This window comes from Salvelinus namaycush, chromosome 35 (genome assembly GCF_016432855.1).
Source record: "Salvelinus namaycush isolate Seneca chromosome 35, SaNama_1.0, whole genome shotgun sequence".
In the NCBI taxonomy this organism is placed as follows: Eukaryota; Metazoa; Chordata; class Actinopteri; order Salmoniformes; family Salmonidae; genus Salvelinus; species Salvelinus namaycush.
The window spans coordinates 19116916-19133447 of NC_052341.1; the positions used below are offsets into that span (position 1 = coordinate 19116916).

At 43.2% G+C, this 16532-nt stretch overlaps 1 protein-coding gene across 1 annotated transcript in view; it reads left to right on the forward strand.

Moving 5' to 3' along the window:
* LOC120029493 (cytohesin-3-like) overlaps positions 1-16532 on the forward strand; it is a 32391-nt gene that overhangs the window by 7890 nt on the left and 7969 nt on the right. Inside the window, exons 2-9 of the mRNA XM_038974738.1 lie at positions 9127-9209; positions 9716-9780; positions 10192-10258; positions 10535-10653; positions 12401-12481; positions 12668-12780; positions 14014-14162; positions 14237-14348. Coding sequence (XP_038830666.1) covers positions 9127-9209; positions 9716-9780; positions 10192-10258; positions 10535-10653; positions 12401-12481; positions 12668-12780; positions 14014-14162; positions 14237-14348 — 789 coding nt within the window. The remainder of the gene's footprint in view (positions 1-9126; positions 9210-9715; positions 9781-10191; positions 10259-10534; positions 10654-12400; positions 12482-12667; positions 12781-14013; positions 14163-14236; positions 14349-16532) is intronic.

Below are 16532 nucleotides of genomic sequence, written 5' to 3' on the forward strand. Positions count from 1 at the left end.
TCTAAAAGGAAGAAGTGTGCTGTGCTTGTGTTTTCAGGGATTCTAAAAAGAAGAAGTGTGCTGTGCTTGTGTTTTCAGGGATTCTAAAAGCAAGAAGTGTGCTGTGCTTGTGTTTTCAGGGATTCTAAAAGCAAGAAGTGTGCTGTGCTTGTGTTTTCAGGGATTCTAAAAAGAAGAAGTGTGCTGTGCTTGTGTTTTCAGGGATTCTAAAAGCAAGAAGCGTGCTGTGCTTGTGTTTTCAGGGATTCTAAAAAGAAGTGTGCTGTGCTTGTGTTTTCAGGGATTCTAAAAGGAAGAAGTGTGCTGTGCTTGTGTTTTCAGGGATTCTAAAAAGAAGAAGTGTGCTGTGCTTGTGTTTTCAGGGATTCTAAAAAGAAGAAGTGTGCTGTGCTTGTGTTTTCAGGGATTCTAAAAGGAAGAAGTGTGCTTGTGTTTTCAGGGATTCTAAAAGGAAGAAGTGTGATGTGCTTGTGTTTTCAGCGATTCTAAAAGGAAGAAGTGTGCTGTGCTTGTGTTTTCAGGGATTCTAAAAAGAAGAAGTGTGCTGTGCTTGTGTTTTCAGGGATTCTAAAAGCAAGAAGTGTGCTGTGCTTGTGTTTTCAGGGATTCTAAAAGCAAGAAGTGTGCTGTGCTTGTGTTTTCAGGGATTCTAAAAGCAAGAAGTGTGCTGTGCTTGTGTTTTCAGGGATTCTAAAAAGAAGAAGTGTGCTGTGCTTGTGTTTTCAGGGATTCTAAAAGCAAGAAGTGTGCTGTGCTTGTGTTTTCAGGGATTCTAAAAGGAAGAAGTGTGCTGTGCTTGTGTTTTCAGGGATTCTAAAAGCAAGAAGTGTGCTGTGCTTGTGTTTTCAGGGATTCTAAAAGCAAGAAGTGTGCTGTGCTTGTGTTTTCAGGGATTCTAAAAGCAAGAAGTGTGCTGTGCTTGTGTTTTCAGGGATTCTAAAAAGAAGAAGTGTGCTGTGCTTGTGTTTTCAGGGATTCTAAAAGGAAGAAGTGTGCTGTGCTTGTGTTTTCAGGGATTCTAAAAAGAAGAAGTGTGCTGTGCTTGTGTTTTCAGGGATTCTAAAAAGAAGAAGTGTGCTGTGCTTGTGTTTTCAGGGATTCTAAAAGCAAGAAGTGTGCTGTGCTTGTGTTTTCAGGGATTCTAAAAGCAAGAAGTGTGCTGTGCTTGTGTTTTCAGGGATTCTAAAAGCAAGAAGTGTGCTGTGCTTGTGTTTTCAGGGATTCTAAAAAGAAGAAGTGTGCTGTGCTTGTGTTTTCAGGGATTCTAAAAGGAGGTGTCCTTATAGCTAGTAACTACACAAGATGTACAGGTAGACATCAAAGGTGCGCTTATAGATTGTATAAACATCCACCCTAACAACACAATATATAACACAGAAGTCAGTAAATGTCTTAGGTGTTCTATGACTGTTATTTTGAAGTGGCCTGTGTGTCTAGTATTTCAAGCCCCCAGCAGGTCAGCCAAAGACAGCTTTGCTCCGCCCAGTTAGAGTAGACAAGCATCAACATCCTGGACTTCCAGGCAACAATCTCCAGGCAGTGGTTTGTCTTCAGTCTTCACAGTCACTCGACCCCCATCCAGCTCTCTGATTAGAAGTGGGTGCCAGAAACAGCATCAATCTCATTCCAAGGTGTATCAAATCTACAGAAATATGAATGTACTGGCAGCAGGCATATGGGCGTGAAGTATCAGGCTCTAGCTGATATAAGGCCCCAGCACATCAAATAAAATATTTACATTCTAGTGGTGATCCTGAGCAGATGTTGGACATGAGGGGACATGATGTCTGGACAGACCAGGGTGGAGGGAGGGACCACCCGGATGGATGGATCACCCCCTAGCAGGGGTCCGCTCCCGCTCCCTAAAACAGCAGATTAAACAATGCAATCATTGGATGACAGTTTAGTTTAGCCCCCCAGTACTAGATCTTAGATCTCTCTAGACCCTGGTACTAGATCCTGCTCTAGTAGCTAAACCCCAAGATATTACCCCCCACTATCTTTGCTCTCCTCTCGCCCAAAGATGTGAGCTATTACTGCAAAATAATGGTATAGTGATCGCTCCTGCATTGTCGTATACACACATTCATAGATGAACATTTATAGTATTTTTTCTGGATCCACAAAGCAGTGTGGTGCAACATACTCAACTATTGAAAAGGCCAAACAGCAGCCGGATCATACGTTCATGAAAATAATACACTTCCATTAGCTACACTGACTAACATACAGAATACAGTACACACACTCATCATAACCCATTGCCCTTTGGCTTGCCCTGTACTAATCATTTCCCACATTCTTGCGTCTTGACAAACTGCCAGGTCGCGTCTCCGTACAGCTAAACAAGACTACAAATGTTTGTTACTGTGTCTGTCCGTGTTGTCACTGCCAAAGTAGGTTACAGAAGAGAGAGAAAGAGTGTCTGGCTGGCCATTGGAAACAACATCTGTGTGTGTTCACTGTATACATCCCACTTCCACTGTGGCCGTCAGCCCCATGGTCCGATTGGGATTAAGAGCTGTGGGGGTGGGTGTTAGCGGGTTTAAAGCCAGCTGGCAGCACGAGCGTGTGTCTGTGTGTGTGCTACAGTTTGTATGTATGCATGTACAGTGCTGTGAAAAAGTATTTGCTCGCTTTCAAATGTTCTCTTTTTGCATATTTTTGATACTGAGTATTATCAGATCTTCATCCAAAACCTAATATTAGAAACTGAGTTTACAAAGAAAATAATACTTATTATATTTATTTAATTAACACATTTTTGCAACACGCAATTCCCCTGTGTGAAAAAGTAATTCCCTCTTACACTAAATAACTGGTTGTGTCACCTTTAGCTGCAATGACTGCAACCAAATGCTTCCTGTAGTTGTTGATCAGTCTGTGGAGGAATTTTGGCAAAGCATCCCCAAACCATCCCAATACCACCACTATGCTTGACCGTTGGTATGAGGTTTTTACTGTGGAATGCAGTGTTTGGTTTTCGCCAGACATCATGGGACCAATGTCATCCAAAAAGTTATACTTTTGACGCATCTGTCTGTGGAACATTCTCCCACGAGTCTTGATGATCATCCAGGTGCTTCCAGGTGCTTTTTGGACAACTTGAGTCAGCTTTCCATTTTCCATTTATCATCCTTGAAATGTTTCTACAACTTGATTGGAGTCCACCTGTGGTAATTTTAATTGATTGGACATGATTTGGAAAGGCACACACCTGTCTATATAAGGTCCCACAATTGACAGTGCATGTCAGAGCAAAAACCAAGCCATGAGGTCGAAGGAATTGTCCATAGAGCTCTGAGACAGGATTGTGTCCTGGCACAGATTTGGGGAAGGCTACCAAAAAACATCTGTAGCATTAAAGGTCCCCAAGAACACAGTGACCTCCATGATTCTGAAATGGAAGAAGTTTGGAACCACCAAGACTCTTTCTAGAACTGGCCGCCCGGCCAAACTGAGCAATCAGGGGAGAAGGGCCATGGTCAGGGAGGTGACCAAGAACCCGATGGTCACTCTGACAGAGCTCTAGAGTCTCTCTGTGGAGATGGGAGAACCTTCCAGAAGGACAACCATCTCTGCAACACTCCACCAATCAGGCCTTTATGGTAGAGTGACCAGATGGAAGACACTCCTCAGTAAAAGGCGCATGACAACCCGCTTGGAGTTTGCCAAAGGGCACCTAAAGACTCTCAGACCATGAGAAACAAGATTCTCTGGTCTGATTCTGATGAAACCAAGATTGAACTCTTTGGCCTGAATGCCAAGCGTCACGTCTGGAGGAAACCTGGCACCATCCCTCAGGTGAAGCATGGTGGTGGCAGCATCATGCTGTGGGGATGTTTTTCAGTGGCAGGGACTGGGAGACTAGTCAGGATCGAGGGAAAGATGAATGGCGCAAATTACAGAGAGATCCTTGATGAAAACCTGCTCAGGACCTCAGACTGGGGCGGAAGTTCACCTTCCAACAGGACAACGACCCTAAGTACACAGCCAAGACAACGCAGGAGTGGCTTTGGGACAAGTCTCTGAATGTCCTTGAGTGGCCCAGCCAGAGCCCGGAGTTGAACCCGATCGAACATCTCTGGAGAGACTTGAAAATACCTGTGCAGCAACGCTCCCCATCCAACCTGACAGAGCTTGAGAGGATCTGCAGAGAAGAATGTGAGAAACTCCCCGAATACAGGTGTGCCAAGCTTGTAGTGTCATACCCAAGAAGACTCAAGGCTGTAATCGCTGCCAAAGGTGCTTCAACAAAGTACTGAGTAAAAGGTCTGAATACTTATGTAAATGTGTTATTTCAGTTTATACATTTTTATACATTTGTTATTGTTTCTAAAAAACAGTTTTTGCTTTGTCATTATCGGGTATTATGTTTTTATTGATGAGGGTAAAAAAACAATTTAATCAATTTTAGAATAAGGCTGTGACCTAACAAAATGTGGAAAAAGTTGAGGAGTCTGAATACTTTCCGAATGCGCTGTATGTATGTATCAGAGGAGGCTGGATTGGAGGAGCCATAGGAGGACTGCTCATTGTTATTGATGTAATAAATGGAACGGAGTCAAACTTGTGGATTCCATAAATTTGATGTTTGATACAATTCCATCCATTACAATGAGCCCGTCCTCCTATAGCCCCCCCCCCCCCCCCCCACCAGCCTCCTAAGGTATGTATGTATGTATGTATGTATGTATGTATGTATGTATGTATGACATGAGGTTGGTGGCACCTTAATTGGGAGGACGGGCACGTAGTAATGGCTGGAGCTGAATAAGTGGAAAGGTATCAACAACATCAAACCGATGGTTTCCATATGTTTGATGCCATTCCATTCATTCTGTTCCAGCCAGTATTATGAGCCTTCCTCCCCTCAGCAGCCTCCACTGATGTGCATGCATCTGTATATGTGTGTTTGTATCTATGTGCGTGTGTCTGTCTATGTGCTCCTGCATCTGCGTGTGTGCATGACGTGTGTCCCTGTAAATGTGTGTTTGTGCGTGCGTGTGGGGCCAGTGAGGGGAGTCCAAGTGGTATAAAGTTAAAGGGATTGGTGACAACAGGCTTTAGATTACAGGTTGTAGCCAGAGGAGGCTCTCAGAGACAGCCTGCCTGGGGTGACAGGGTTCTCCCATGCTCCAACACACAGACCAGGCTAGCTAGGGGACAGTAAAGACAACCCGCCAGGCTGTGCCCATTACCCAGTTTAGCTTTTAAAATGGGAAGTTGGCCCATGTACAGTAACAGAGTATGGGATTTGGTCTAAGTCCTACTCTGTTCCACTGGTCAAGCTGGGATGAGTGGAAGTTTTAGTAATAGAGGGTTACTAAGGTTCTGATTTAAGGATTTATCACACTTTCCATTCCAACAAGTGGCTAAAATGTGATGAAATGGACAGTCTGTTTTGGGTCTATTTGAATGTGTATCATGTGCAAGGCTAGTTTGTACTGTAAGCTGACTAAACATAATGAGGTGGGCTTTCTTACCCCCAAATGTATCCCATCCTGTCAGAGATTCTACAGAGGAATGTGCACAGATCTCAAGTCAGAAGTTGTCTCTGTTCCTGTATCATCAACTACCCCAGTTGCAGAGAGAGGGTAGTGAACAGTTAGTCGTTTTTGGATGAGGACTTCATCGTAGGGATTTACTCCTAAAATGAGATTGAGGGGATTTGTTTTGGGGGTAAATTTATAGAGAGTTAGGGTTATTTATAGATTTACAGATGCTCTGCTCTGTGGTGCACATGTTGAAATTTATTTAACCCCTGCCCCCTGGCACCATTTTTGCACCTGCTCAACCCAACCTGTCACTCCACTGACTGGAGTAGATTTGACAGAGTAGATGTGTAGCTATTTCAGTGGCACTCAACTGCAACTCTCAAATCAATTTGAGATTCAGATAAAACTTTGTTGACATACACTGCCGTTCAAAAGTTTGGGGTCAGTTAGAAATGTCCTTGTTTTTGAAAGAAAAGCACATTTTCTGTCCATTTTTAAAATAACATCAAATTGATCAGAAATACAGTGTAGACATTGTTAATGTTTCAAATGACTATTGTAGCTGGAAACGGCTGATTTTTAATGGAATATCTACATAGGCGTACAGAGGCCCATTATCAGCAACCATCACTCCTGTGTTCCAATGGCACGCTGTGTTAGCTAATCCAAGTTTATCATTTTAAAAGGCTAATTGATCATTAGAAAACCCTTTTGCAATTATGTTAGCACAGCTGAAAACTGTTTTTTGATTAAAGAAGCAACAAAACTGGCCTTCTTTAGACTAGTTGAGTATCTGGATCATCAGCATTTGCTGGTTCGATTACAGGCTCAAAATGGCCAGAAACAAAGACCTTTCTTCTGAAACTCGTCAGTCTATTCTTGTTCTGAGAAATGAAGACTATTCCATGCAGGAAATTGCTAAGAAACTGAAGATCTCGTACAACGCTGTGTACTATTCCCTTCACAGAACAGCACAAACTGGCTCTAACCATAATAGAAAGAGGAGTGGGAGGCCCCGGTGCACAACTGTGCAAGAGGACAAGTACAAGAGTGTCTAGTTTGAGAAACAGATGCCTCACAAGTCCTCAACTGGCAGCTTCATTAAATGGGACCCGCAAAACCCTAGTCTCAACTTCAACAGTGAAGAGGCGACTCCGGGATGCTGGCTTTCTAGGCAGAGTTCCTCTGTCCAGTGTCTGTGTTCTTTTGCCCATCTTAATCTTTTATTTTTATTGGTCAGTCTAAGATATGCCTTTTTCTTTGCAACACTGCCTAGAAGTCCAGCATCCCGGAGTCGCCTCTTCACTGTTGACGTTGAGACTGGTGTTTTGCAGGTACTATTTAATGAAGCTGCCAGTTGAGGACTTGTGAGGTGTCTGTTTCTCAAACTAGACACTCTAATGTACTTGTCCTCTTGCTCAGTTGTCCACCGGGGCCTCCCACTCCTATTTCTATTCTGGTTAGAGCCAGTTTGCGCTGTGCTTTTCCTTCAAAAACAAGGAAATTTTCTAAGTGACCCTAAACATTTGAACGGTAATGTACCTGTGGCACCTAGACGGTGTAAACAGGTGAAATACAGACTGGTGAAGAGACATTAATGACTGCTAAAAGTAAGACTGATAAAGACTTGCTTTGTTGATAACGGAACCATTCAGTTGTTGTGACTGTCAGAGCTCTGGACTCTGTTAGATTCACAAATGACTCTTTCTCTGTCTGCCAACTGGAGACTCTACTAAACTAATTTCCTGGATTAGTCAGAGGGCGGTTGCCAGGGTGGATTGTATTAGCAATCTAATTTGTAGACCCCATACCCTATCTTCATGTTTAATGTCCACCACCACTGGACCAGAAGGGTCCATTTATTACCCATTTTAAATGTACCTTCCCTGCTTTTGCCTTGCTTGTTTCCCTGTTGATCTGATAGATGAAGGTGTGTTTTGCAGGGTGATATAATGGTCAGAGCAGATGTGGTGTAGGGAGGCTTCTGAAGGGAGCTCAGCCTCACATCTAGGCTTAAACCAGACGGAATGCTGCACTCATGTGGTGTGCTCAGTCTGAGCAGTGTTCAGTCTTGTTTAACCAGGCTAGCTCCAATACACCTTCTCATTAACATCCATGATGAATCAGATAGTAATCAGCCAGATGAATTTACCCAGACGGTCCTGTTAACCAGGAGACATATTGGAGCCTCTGGTCTCAGGCAGGGGAAAAACCAGGCTATGTTCTCTCTATGCAGAATATCATCCATCCAACAAGCAAATTACATAAATCTAAATATATTTGCTGTAAAAAGCAATAATCTAATATGCGTTGAGTCGATGACGCACATTATTATAGAAATAGACTCGAATGGGTTTCTGGTAAACAGGATTTAAGATTTCTTGTGTTCTTGGTAATAATAAGAAAATTTGAAATAGGAAATGTCTGCTCATTTCAATTTGGCCTATCATAGATAACATTGTGCCACTTCAAAGAATAACTTTAGCCATTTTTCAATTGAGAGCTGCGTCAACCTGAACTTGAAACTAATTGCATCACATTCAGTCACAGTTCCACTTAGGTTGTATAACCAAAGCGAGGTTAACCCCGAGGATAGCCAGCTAATTATTGTCTCTATTTGGATGTTGAACTCCAGTCAGTGATTATTGTAGCTCCACATCCCTTCTATTGTCATAGAGCAACACGGACAGCAGCACAGTGAACCAGGAGGAAATCCTTAACTGGCTCTCTGTCTCACTACCTGACCCCCGGACACACAGTGCAACATAGGATTACATAAAATAGTTAAGGGAACAATCCTTTTGACTTGACTAGTTAAATAAAATGTAAAAAATACTTTACACAGGCATTTGTTTAATAGTTAGTCTTATTAATATCAGTGCTGCGATCAATGTTTAGAGCCCTGAGCACCTCTTCTGAGAACTCTAGTTGCCAACTGCTAAATTAGCACTGGGCAGCTCTTGAGCTAGGCTCCCATGTTATTTAATTGGCAAGACATGGCTTTAGTTCACTAGTAATGTTATTCGATTCTGTATAAAGGGAAACTGTGAAGTAAATACTGTATGTTTCCACAGTATCTGTACGCAGTGGCTTGGCATTGATATCAGTCTTGTCATGTTCCTGCTTTATGAAGAGAGATTTAGTGGGTGTATAGCCTATCTATCTGCCTCTTAGCTGGGTTAATGAAGCCGGATCACAGAGACCCTTCTCTGGTGGTTTCACTGAGAGAGAGAAAGAGAGAGAGGGATAAAGATGGAGAGAGATGGGGGGGAGAGAGGGATGAAAGAGGGATTGAGAGAGAGAGCGAGAGAGCGAGGGCACTCGTGTTCGCTTCACCTCAGCTCTAAGCCCTTGGGCGATTAAAGAGTCGAGGGCGACGGTTGCGTTAATTTACCAAATTCGCTTTTAATGAACGGAAACTTAATCTGGATTGGTTTTATTAATAGAATATTCCAGAGCATTAAAAAGGGTCAGAAAACACTTTCATGTGGAATAGTTAAGACCATTCACCTTTTTTTCACTAATTAAGACAAATGTATCTGCTTTGATGTGTGTGACACGTAGTGTAACAAGATACATCGGCAGTAAGACTAAGGATGTTTCTCTCCCTGTGATCTCTCTCTTCTAGTACCTCAGGATCTCTCACTGGAAGAGAGGGGTGAGCTGTCAAACATCCGGCGGAGGAAGAGAGAGCTGCTGGATGATATTGAAGTGGGTAGCCTTGAAGTTGCTTTGGCTCGGCTTAGTAGCTGGGAAAGCTTTGCGGAAGAGTGTATTGTATTTTTCTGAAGTGCTCGTGTACAGATGTAGGACCTTAATTTGATTATACTGTTGTAAGAAATTTTCTGCACCGCAGGAAATGCAAACTTGTAGTGTATTCAAAGTTTAAAAAGACTTATAAAGTTTGTTATTTCCACTTTAAAATGTCCGACTTGATTTGCCCTGACAAAAAATGTATCAACCCCTACAAAAATGTCCATTAGTTATAATCCACACAATAGTTATCATGTCCTGTTGCTGCAGGATTATTTTCCTGCTGTGAGAAACTTGTCTGTAGCCTCTATCATTTTCTCAGAATTACTATTTTGGATCTCTGTCAGTGTCTCTGTTCATTCAATTTATGTTCTTGTACAGTACTGCTTTCACTCTTGAAGAGTTTTCTCAGAATACAGCCTATTCCAAGAATCCAATTATATTTATTTTTCTTCCTCTCTCAGCGCTTGAAGTTTGAGATAGCTGAAGTCATGACTGAGATTGAGCAACTAACGTGTGTAGGAGAAAGGTGAGTGAACAGCCCATGGTCTCATTCACTGGTGCTTGCATTTGTTTTTCACTGTTCTAACTAGAATAGTGAAGAATTGTGTGCAGTGCTTTCAATCCACCTTAGCCGATGAACCATATCTAATTTCCATACCCAAAATGTGACAGAACTACCTTATAATCTCATTTATCAGCCTGCTTCGTTTCCCATCACTAGTTGATCTGTATTGGTATCTCCAGTGAGAAAGGACATGTCTTAAATCTGGCTCAATGGGTCACAGGCACTAATGGGTCACAGGTGTCCGAACAGATGAAGGTTAAAAAGGCACCTGTGGCTTTTTACATGTAAAGAAATAGTAATGTTTTTGTAGGAGAGGTTGCTTGGTTGTATTGTAGGTTTTTCATGGCTTTCCTTCCATTTCATGTCTCACAGCAAAACAACACAGCGGAACAAACAAATCGCCATGGGGAGGAAGAAATTCAACATGGATCCTAAGAAGGTATTTTCATGTTTATGTGTATAACCAGAGCCTCGGGGTTCAGGGAGGGCCACGTCTTATGTATTTTATTCCGCCTTGGGACAGGTTTTGGTGGTGTTGTGTCCAGTATATTGAAAAGCTATGTTCACGTTTGCGTGTATGACCTCGTCTTTTATTTCAGTCCTGGTTTTCTGGATGTTGTCCAGTAATGGAACCCTGTGATATACTGCTCTGCTAGAATCATTCACCCTTGATTGAGATAAACAGCCCACTGTCTGTCGTCCATTTTGTTTCCAGGGGATCCAGTTTCTCCTGGAGAACGACCTTCTGCAGCACACCCCAGAAGACATCTCTCAGTTCCTCTACAAGGGCGAGGGCCTGAACAAGACTGTCATCGGAGACTACTTAGGGGAGCGGTAAGCCATCCTATCTATCTACCTAGTAGAGAAACTGTTTTCCCTCCCTGTCGTGCTCCCAAAGCCGCGCTGCAGATTTATGTCCACCGCCGTGATTAGTCCATTCACTCGGCGAATCTAAGGCCATCCTAGCGGGATATTATGGTCTGGATTTATTGATGAAAGTGGCCACCAGTTTCCCTCGGAATACAAATCACCTTGGCAACGAGTCGTCATGGGTGTCTCTGGTCTCGTCTCCCCCGCTTATGCCAACTCACTGTGGACACCAGCGTAGCAATAAAAAATACTTAATTCTACACAACTCAACCCAGAAACACAATGTCAGGTAACAGAGGGGTGTCAGCTTGGGACTAGAGATACGGCAGTTTAAAAGACTTAAAGACAGCACTGTTGGCAGCTTCAGATGATATCAGAAGTGAAAGACCAGGAGGTTAGGTTATATGAAAAACAGGAGGAATAGATTAATGGAGAGAGAGAGAGTCTATGTATTGAAAGAGATGTGCAGTGTGACGCGGACTGTGTGTGTGTGTGTTTGTATCGGACGTGTGTGTGTGTTTGCATCAGACGTGTGTGTGTGTATGTGTTTGCATCAGACGTGTGTGTGTTTGCATCAGACTGTGTGTGTGTGGCAGTGTGTGCCAGACGTGGGTGTGTTGGAGTCAGTCGTTAATATTAAGAGTCTAGATGTTAAATTATGATCCCCCATACATCCTCCACTGTTCCCGCCTCTAAACCCAGAGGGAATGATCAAAGAGCCAGCCCACTCAGTGGAAATAACTGTAAACATTGGTGGGGCGGCTATACTTAGCATTTAGTCCTAATTGAGTTTACGAGAAGATCTGGAACCTATCATTACACACACTGTAATTACAGATTTAATGGAGAAAAAGAGAGCGAGAGAGGGATGGAAAGAGAGAAAGAGTGGGCGAATCTGTCTTAAATGACACAATCGTATAGGATCTTTGGTAATATGTTAGTAATCCTGTCCTGATTTCCTAGCTCTTCTTATTACTCCTGTTGATACAATACACGGTTGGATTTTTTCACAGATCATTGTTTTAAGTGAGATTCAGAGATACATTAGTAATAAAGCTGTTTTTTTATCAGCTTCTTTCTCAGATATTTCTCTCTTTTTACACACAGCAACTCTTATTTACTTGGAAAACTTTGTTACAGAAACATTTCCTGAGTTTGGTTTCCTTCTGAAGTTTATGAGCGATACATAATACAATGAGTTTTCAGGCTCGGGAACATTAAATTGGATGTTAAATGAACAACATCAGAGGACCACAGGCCACTATGCTTCAAAGGTGATGTTGACTTTCTTCAACAAATCTCTCTCACAAAAGACGGTGTGGATTCTGTTGGCTTATTTTTCATCAATCAAATGCATCCTTGACCATGTCGAGCTTCAATAGCTGAGCACCTCAAGGTATTGGGATCCATTTCAATAGGCCAGCTGTTAAGATTGCTTCCAGACTCTTGCAGAGTTGTTTTGTATATCAATGAAGGCAGAACATTTTCTGGAATTCAAAGGAAAAGGCATCTGCTTGGGCAAAATAAAACATTTTCAGTGGAAATATTATTTTTCCCTTCTGGGCTCAACCTGCGTGTGTGGAACTATTCAATCTCTTCTCCAGGAAATGTTTTGGATATTCCCTTGATAATATTACCATTCTTCGCTTTGGAAAAATGCCTTGAGAAAAAAAACACTTCCTGATTGGAAAACCTGTCTTTGTGTCCCCAGAGATGAGTTTAACCTCAAGGTGCTGCAGGCGTTCGTAGAGCTCCATGAGTTTGCTGACCTCAACCTCGTCCAGGCCTTAAGGTGAGCTGCATGTTTCTATCATCTAACAGGGAACAAACTGAACAAAACTGGTTTTATAAGGGACTGATGGAGACATTTCTATATAAAAATAGACTCTATATGGTATACACTCAATACTGATGATGACAGTTAATTCGACTGTCTTCGATGAAGTGTCTGAATGTTTCTGCTCTCTGTCTGTTGCAGGCAGTTCCTGTGGAGTTTTCGTCTTCCTGGTGAGGCTCAGAAGATTGACCGGATGATGGAGGCTTTTGCCTCGCGGTACTGCGGCTGTAATCCCGGGGTGTTCCAGTCAACAGGTCAGATCCTCAACATTCAACATTAAGTCTGTCTAGACCCACAGGGGTCAAAACGCTGCTACATTGAAACTTGACATTCACTATTGGTAAGCCCCATAGGGGCTCTGGTCAAAAGTAGTGCACTATATAGGGAATATTGTGCCATTTGGAATTTAGTGATAGTGAATGTCCATTCACTGTTTTAGATTAGTTCCTATGAGTTGACCACTGTGGGTCTAGGTCACCCTCAGCCTTGCATTCTCCTTATACGGAAGGAATTCAATTATCACTAATGAATACTTCCTGATCTTGATTGGAGACCTTTGCCGTTGCCATCTGTCCTGGGTCAAAAGTTCACATGTGGAATCAACAACAAGTAGTTAGCCACCAAAACATCTGGCCATGTAAGCATCTCTTAGGTGGAAGAAATACAGTAGGGACGGATGAGACAACTTCTTATCCCCACACAATCCAGAATTATTTACAAAAAAGAGCTACAGTAAGGATAGTATTTCCACAATAGGTAATACATACTTTATAGTTCATTTTCTATGCCTGCATGGCTCTACCCAGAGAGGGAGGGACTGTGCAGTGAATCTGTGCTCTCTTCACACAAGACACATCCCACTTGGCACAGAAGTCAATTCAGTGTCTGTTCCACATTGGTTCAACGTCATTTAATTGAAATGACGTGGAAACAACGTTGATTCAACCAGTGTGTGCCCAGTGGGATCTCTGCTCTGAGTAAACCAGGGCAGAACAACAGTACTGTACCAGAACTCCTAACACACTCAGTGGGGGCCTCTGTGGTAGAGACAGACAATGCACTCCGTAGCTCTGGACGGACGGACGGACGGACAGACAGACAGACAGGAGTGCGTCAGAGGGAAACAGAGAATCATTATTTATGTACAGACATGGGCTGGTATGTGTCAGCAGGGAATTAATATACCACCAGTACAATGGAATGTCTACTTTCTACGGACTCTGGCTTTTAGGTTCCGTTAATCCCAAAATGTAGTGCAGGAGTGTCATGGATGCAGGAGAGCAGAGGAAAAGAAAAGAAGAAGTTGTTTATTGTTTCTAGATCAATATTCAGATATGATCGATATATTGAGAACAACAGTCTTCCCAAAACACATGAATTGACTCTAGTGTCTCGTATCCCTGGTTAACCTCAGTGAAAGGCAGAGAGGTGTGTCTGTTGAGGTGCGTATCAGTACTAAATATTCATTACTTCTCTCCCTCCTGCAGACACATGTTATGTGCTGTCGTTTGCCATCATCATGTTGAACACCAGCCTGCACAACCCCAACGTCAGAGACAAGCCCCCTGTAGAGAGATTCATCTCCATGAACAGAGGTATCAACGAGGGAGGAGACCTGCCAGAGGAACTACTCAGGGTAAGACAGAGATAGTGTGCATGGGAGAGGAAAAGTTTCTTCCATTACTCAACCTTTTGTATTCTGTTTTGCAGAATTTATTTGATAGCATCAAAAATGAACCCTTCAAAATCCCAGAAGATGATGGCAACGATCTTACACACACGTTCTTCAACCCCGACAGAGAGGGATGGCTACTGAAACTAGGTGACGACCAAAGAATCCATATCTTGGTACTTGGTTCACCAACATACATACAAATATACTATATCTGTATTCGCCACGTTTAGGGCAGATGGAAATGTTAGCGACACGAAAAATGTTGCGAACTTGGCGAAGCAACTCTTTCGTCTCGTATTGTGTTTCTGCACTACTGTCTCGTTCTTCTGTTTCCCCCTCTCTCGCTCCAAGCATGGTCTGTGTGATTCAGCTGCTCCTTGCTCTGTCGTTCCTTTTATGTCCTTACTGCGTCATTGTTGTCTCTGTTGAATTAGGTAGTCTTTTAAATGTGCCCTCTTGTTTTCCCTCACATCCTTTGACCTGTCACCTTTCTGTTCTGTTCTGTGACTGGCTGTTTCTTCTTACTCTGCGCTAGGAGGTAGGTACCCCCCCTAAATCCCAGTAGAAGTTACCCCTAACCACTGATACAGGGTCAATTTTACCCATCCCCATGAATGGTTATGGTTAGGATTGAGGGTGGCGGTAAACTGATCCTAGATCTATGGTTTAGGACAGCTTCTACTCCTACCCTCCCTCCCTGCCTCCCACCCCTCTGCTTTACCTCATCCTGAGGTCCCATGCTAACAACATTTAGCTCTTATCTTCCAAGTCAACAGATGTATTAGCTGCTGGCTGGTTAGTGGTCATCTATAAGCTTGTTTGTTGCAGAGATGTGTGTGGAACTGTGACTTATGGTTGACAGGGGTGATGGGGTTATCTAGAATGGGTTGTGTGATCTCTTTGATCTTGGATGAGGATCCACCCATCACATTCCTCCTCTGACTGGCCAACATCTGTCTCACACAGCTCCCATTTATGTTAACCATGATAACATGCTATTTCACTTTTGGGGAACGGTGTACGGCCAGGAGTTTTCCGTCCCTCGTTACCTGACCAGGAAAAACTGAGGACCAGTTATTATTGGCTTGTAGCTAGAGTTTAAAAATAGGGACCCAGAGTGATCAGGAAAAACTCCTGGCCCTAGGAAGGGGTGCATTTCCTTTATTTCGGTCATGGGTTTGCGCTATGAGAATGTGTTCTGTATGCTAGCTACAGTATGTGCTGATCCTGTGGTGTTCTGAGTTCCTCCATCCTGCTGCTGCTGCCCTCCAGGCCTGAAACACCTCCTGCTATGAAACACCTCCTGCTGCTGCTGCCCTCCAGGCCTGAAACACCTCCTGCTGCCCTCCAGGCCTGAAACACCTCCTGCTGCTTCCTACTTCCCCCTATCTGGTTGTATGTCAAATGGAATCCTATTCCCTATATAGTGCACTACTTTTGATCAGGGCCTGTGTATTGCACTATAGTGCATTCGGAAAGTATTCAGACCCCTTGACTTTTTCCACATTTTGTTAAGTTAGAGCCTTATTCTAAAATGTATTAAATAATTGTTTTGCCTTCATCAGTCTACACACAATACCCCATAATGACAAAGAGAATTTATTAAGAATAAAAAACGGAAATACCTTATTTACATAAGTATTCAGACCCTCTGCTGTGAGACTCGAAATTGAGCTCAGGTGTATCCTGTTTCCATTGATTATCCTTGAGATGTTTCTACATCTTGATTGGAGTCCACCTGTGGTAAATTAAATTGATTGGACATGATTTGGAAAGGCACACACCTGTCTATATAATGTCCCACAGTTGACTGTACATGTCAGAGCGAAAACCAAGCCGTGAGGTCGAAGGAATTGTCTTAGAGCTCCGAGACAGGATTGTGTCGAGGCACAGATTTGGGGAAGGGTAGTAAAACAATTCTGCAGCATTGAAGGTCCCCAAGAACATAGTGGCCTCCATGATTCTTCATGGGAGAAGTTTGGAACCACCAATACTCTTTCAAGAGCTGGCCGCCTGGCAAAACTGAGCAATCGGGGGAGAAGGGCCTTGGTCAGGGAGGTCACTCTGACAGAGGTCCAGCATTCCTCTGTGGAAGGACAACCATCTCAGCAGAACTCCACCAATCAGGCCTTTATGGTAGAGTGGCCAGACGGAAGCCACTCCTCAGTAAAAAGGCACATGACAGCCTGCTTGGAGTTTGCTAAAAGGCATCTAAAGGACACAGACCACGAGAAACAAGATTCTCTGGTCTGATGAAACCAAGATTGAACTCTTTGGCCTGAATGCCAAGCGTCACGTCTGGAGGAAACCTGGCACCATCCCTACGGTGAA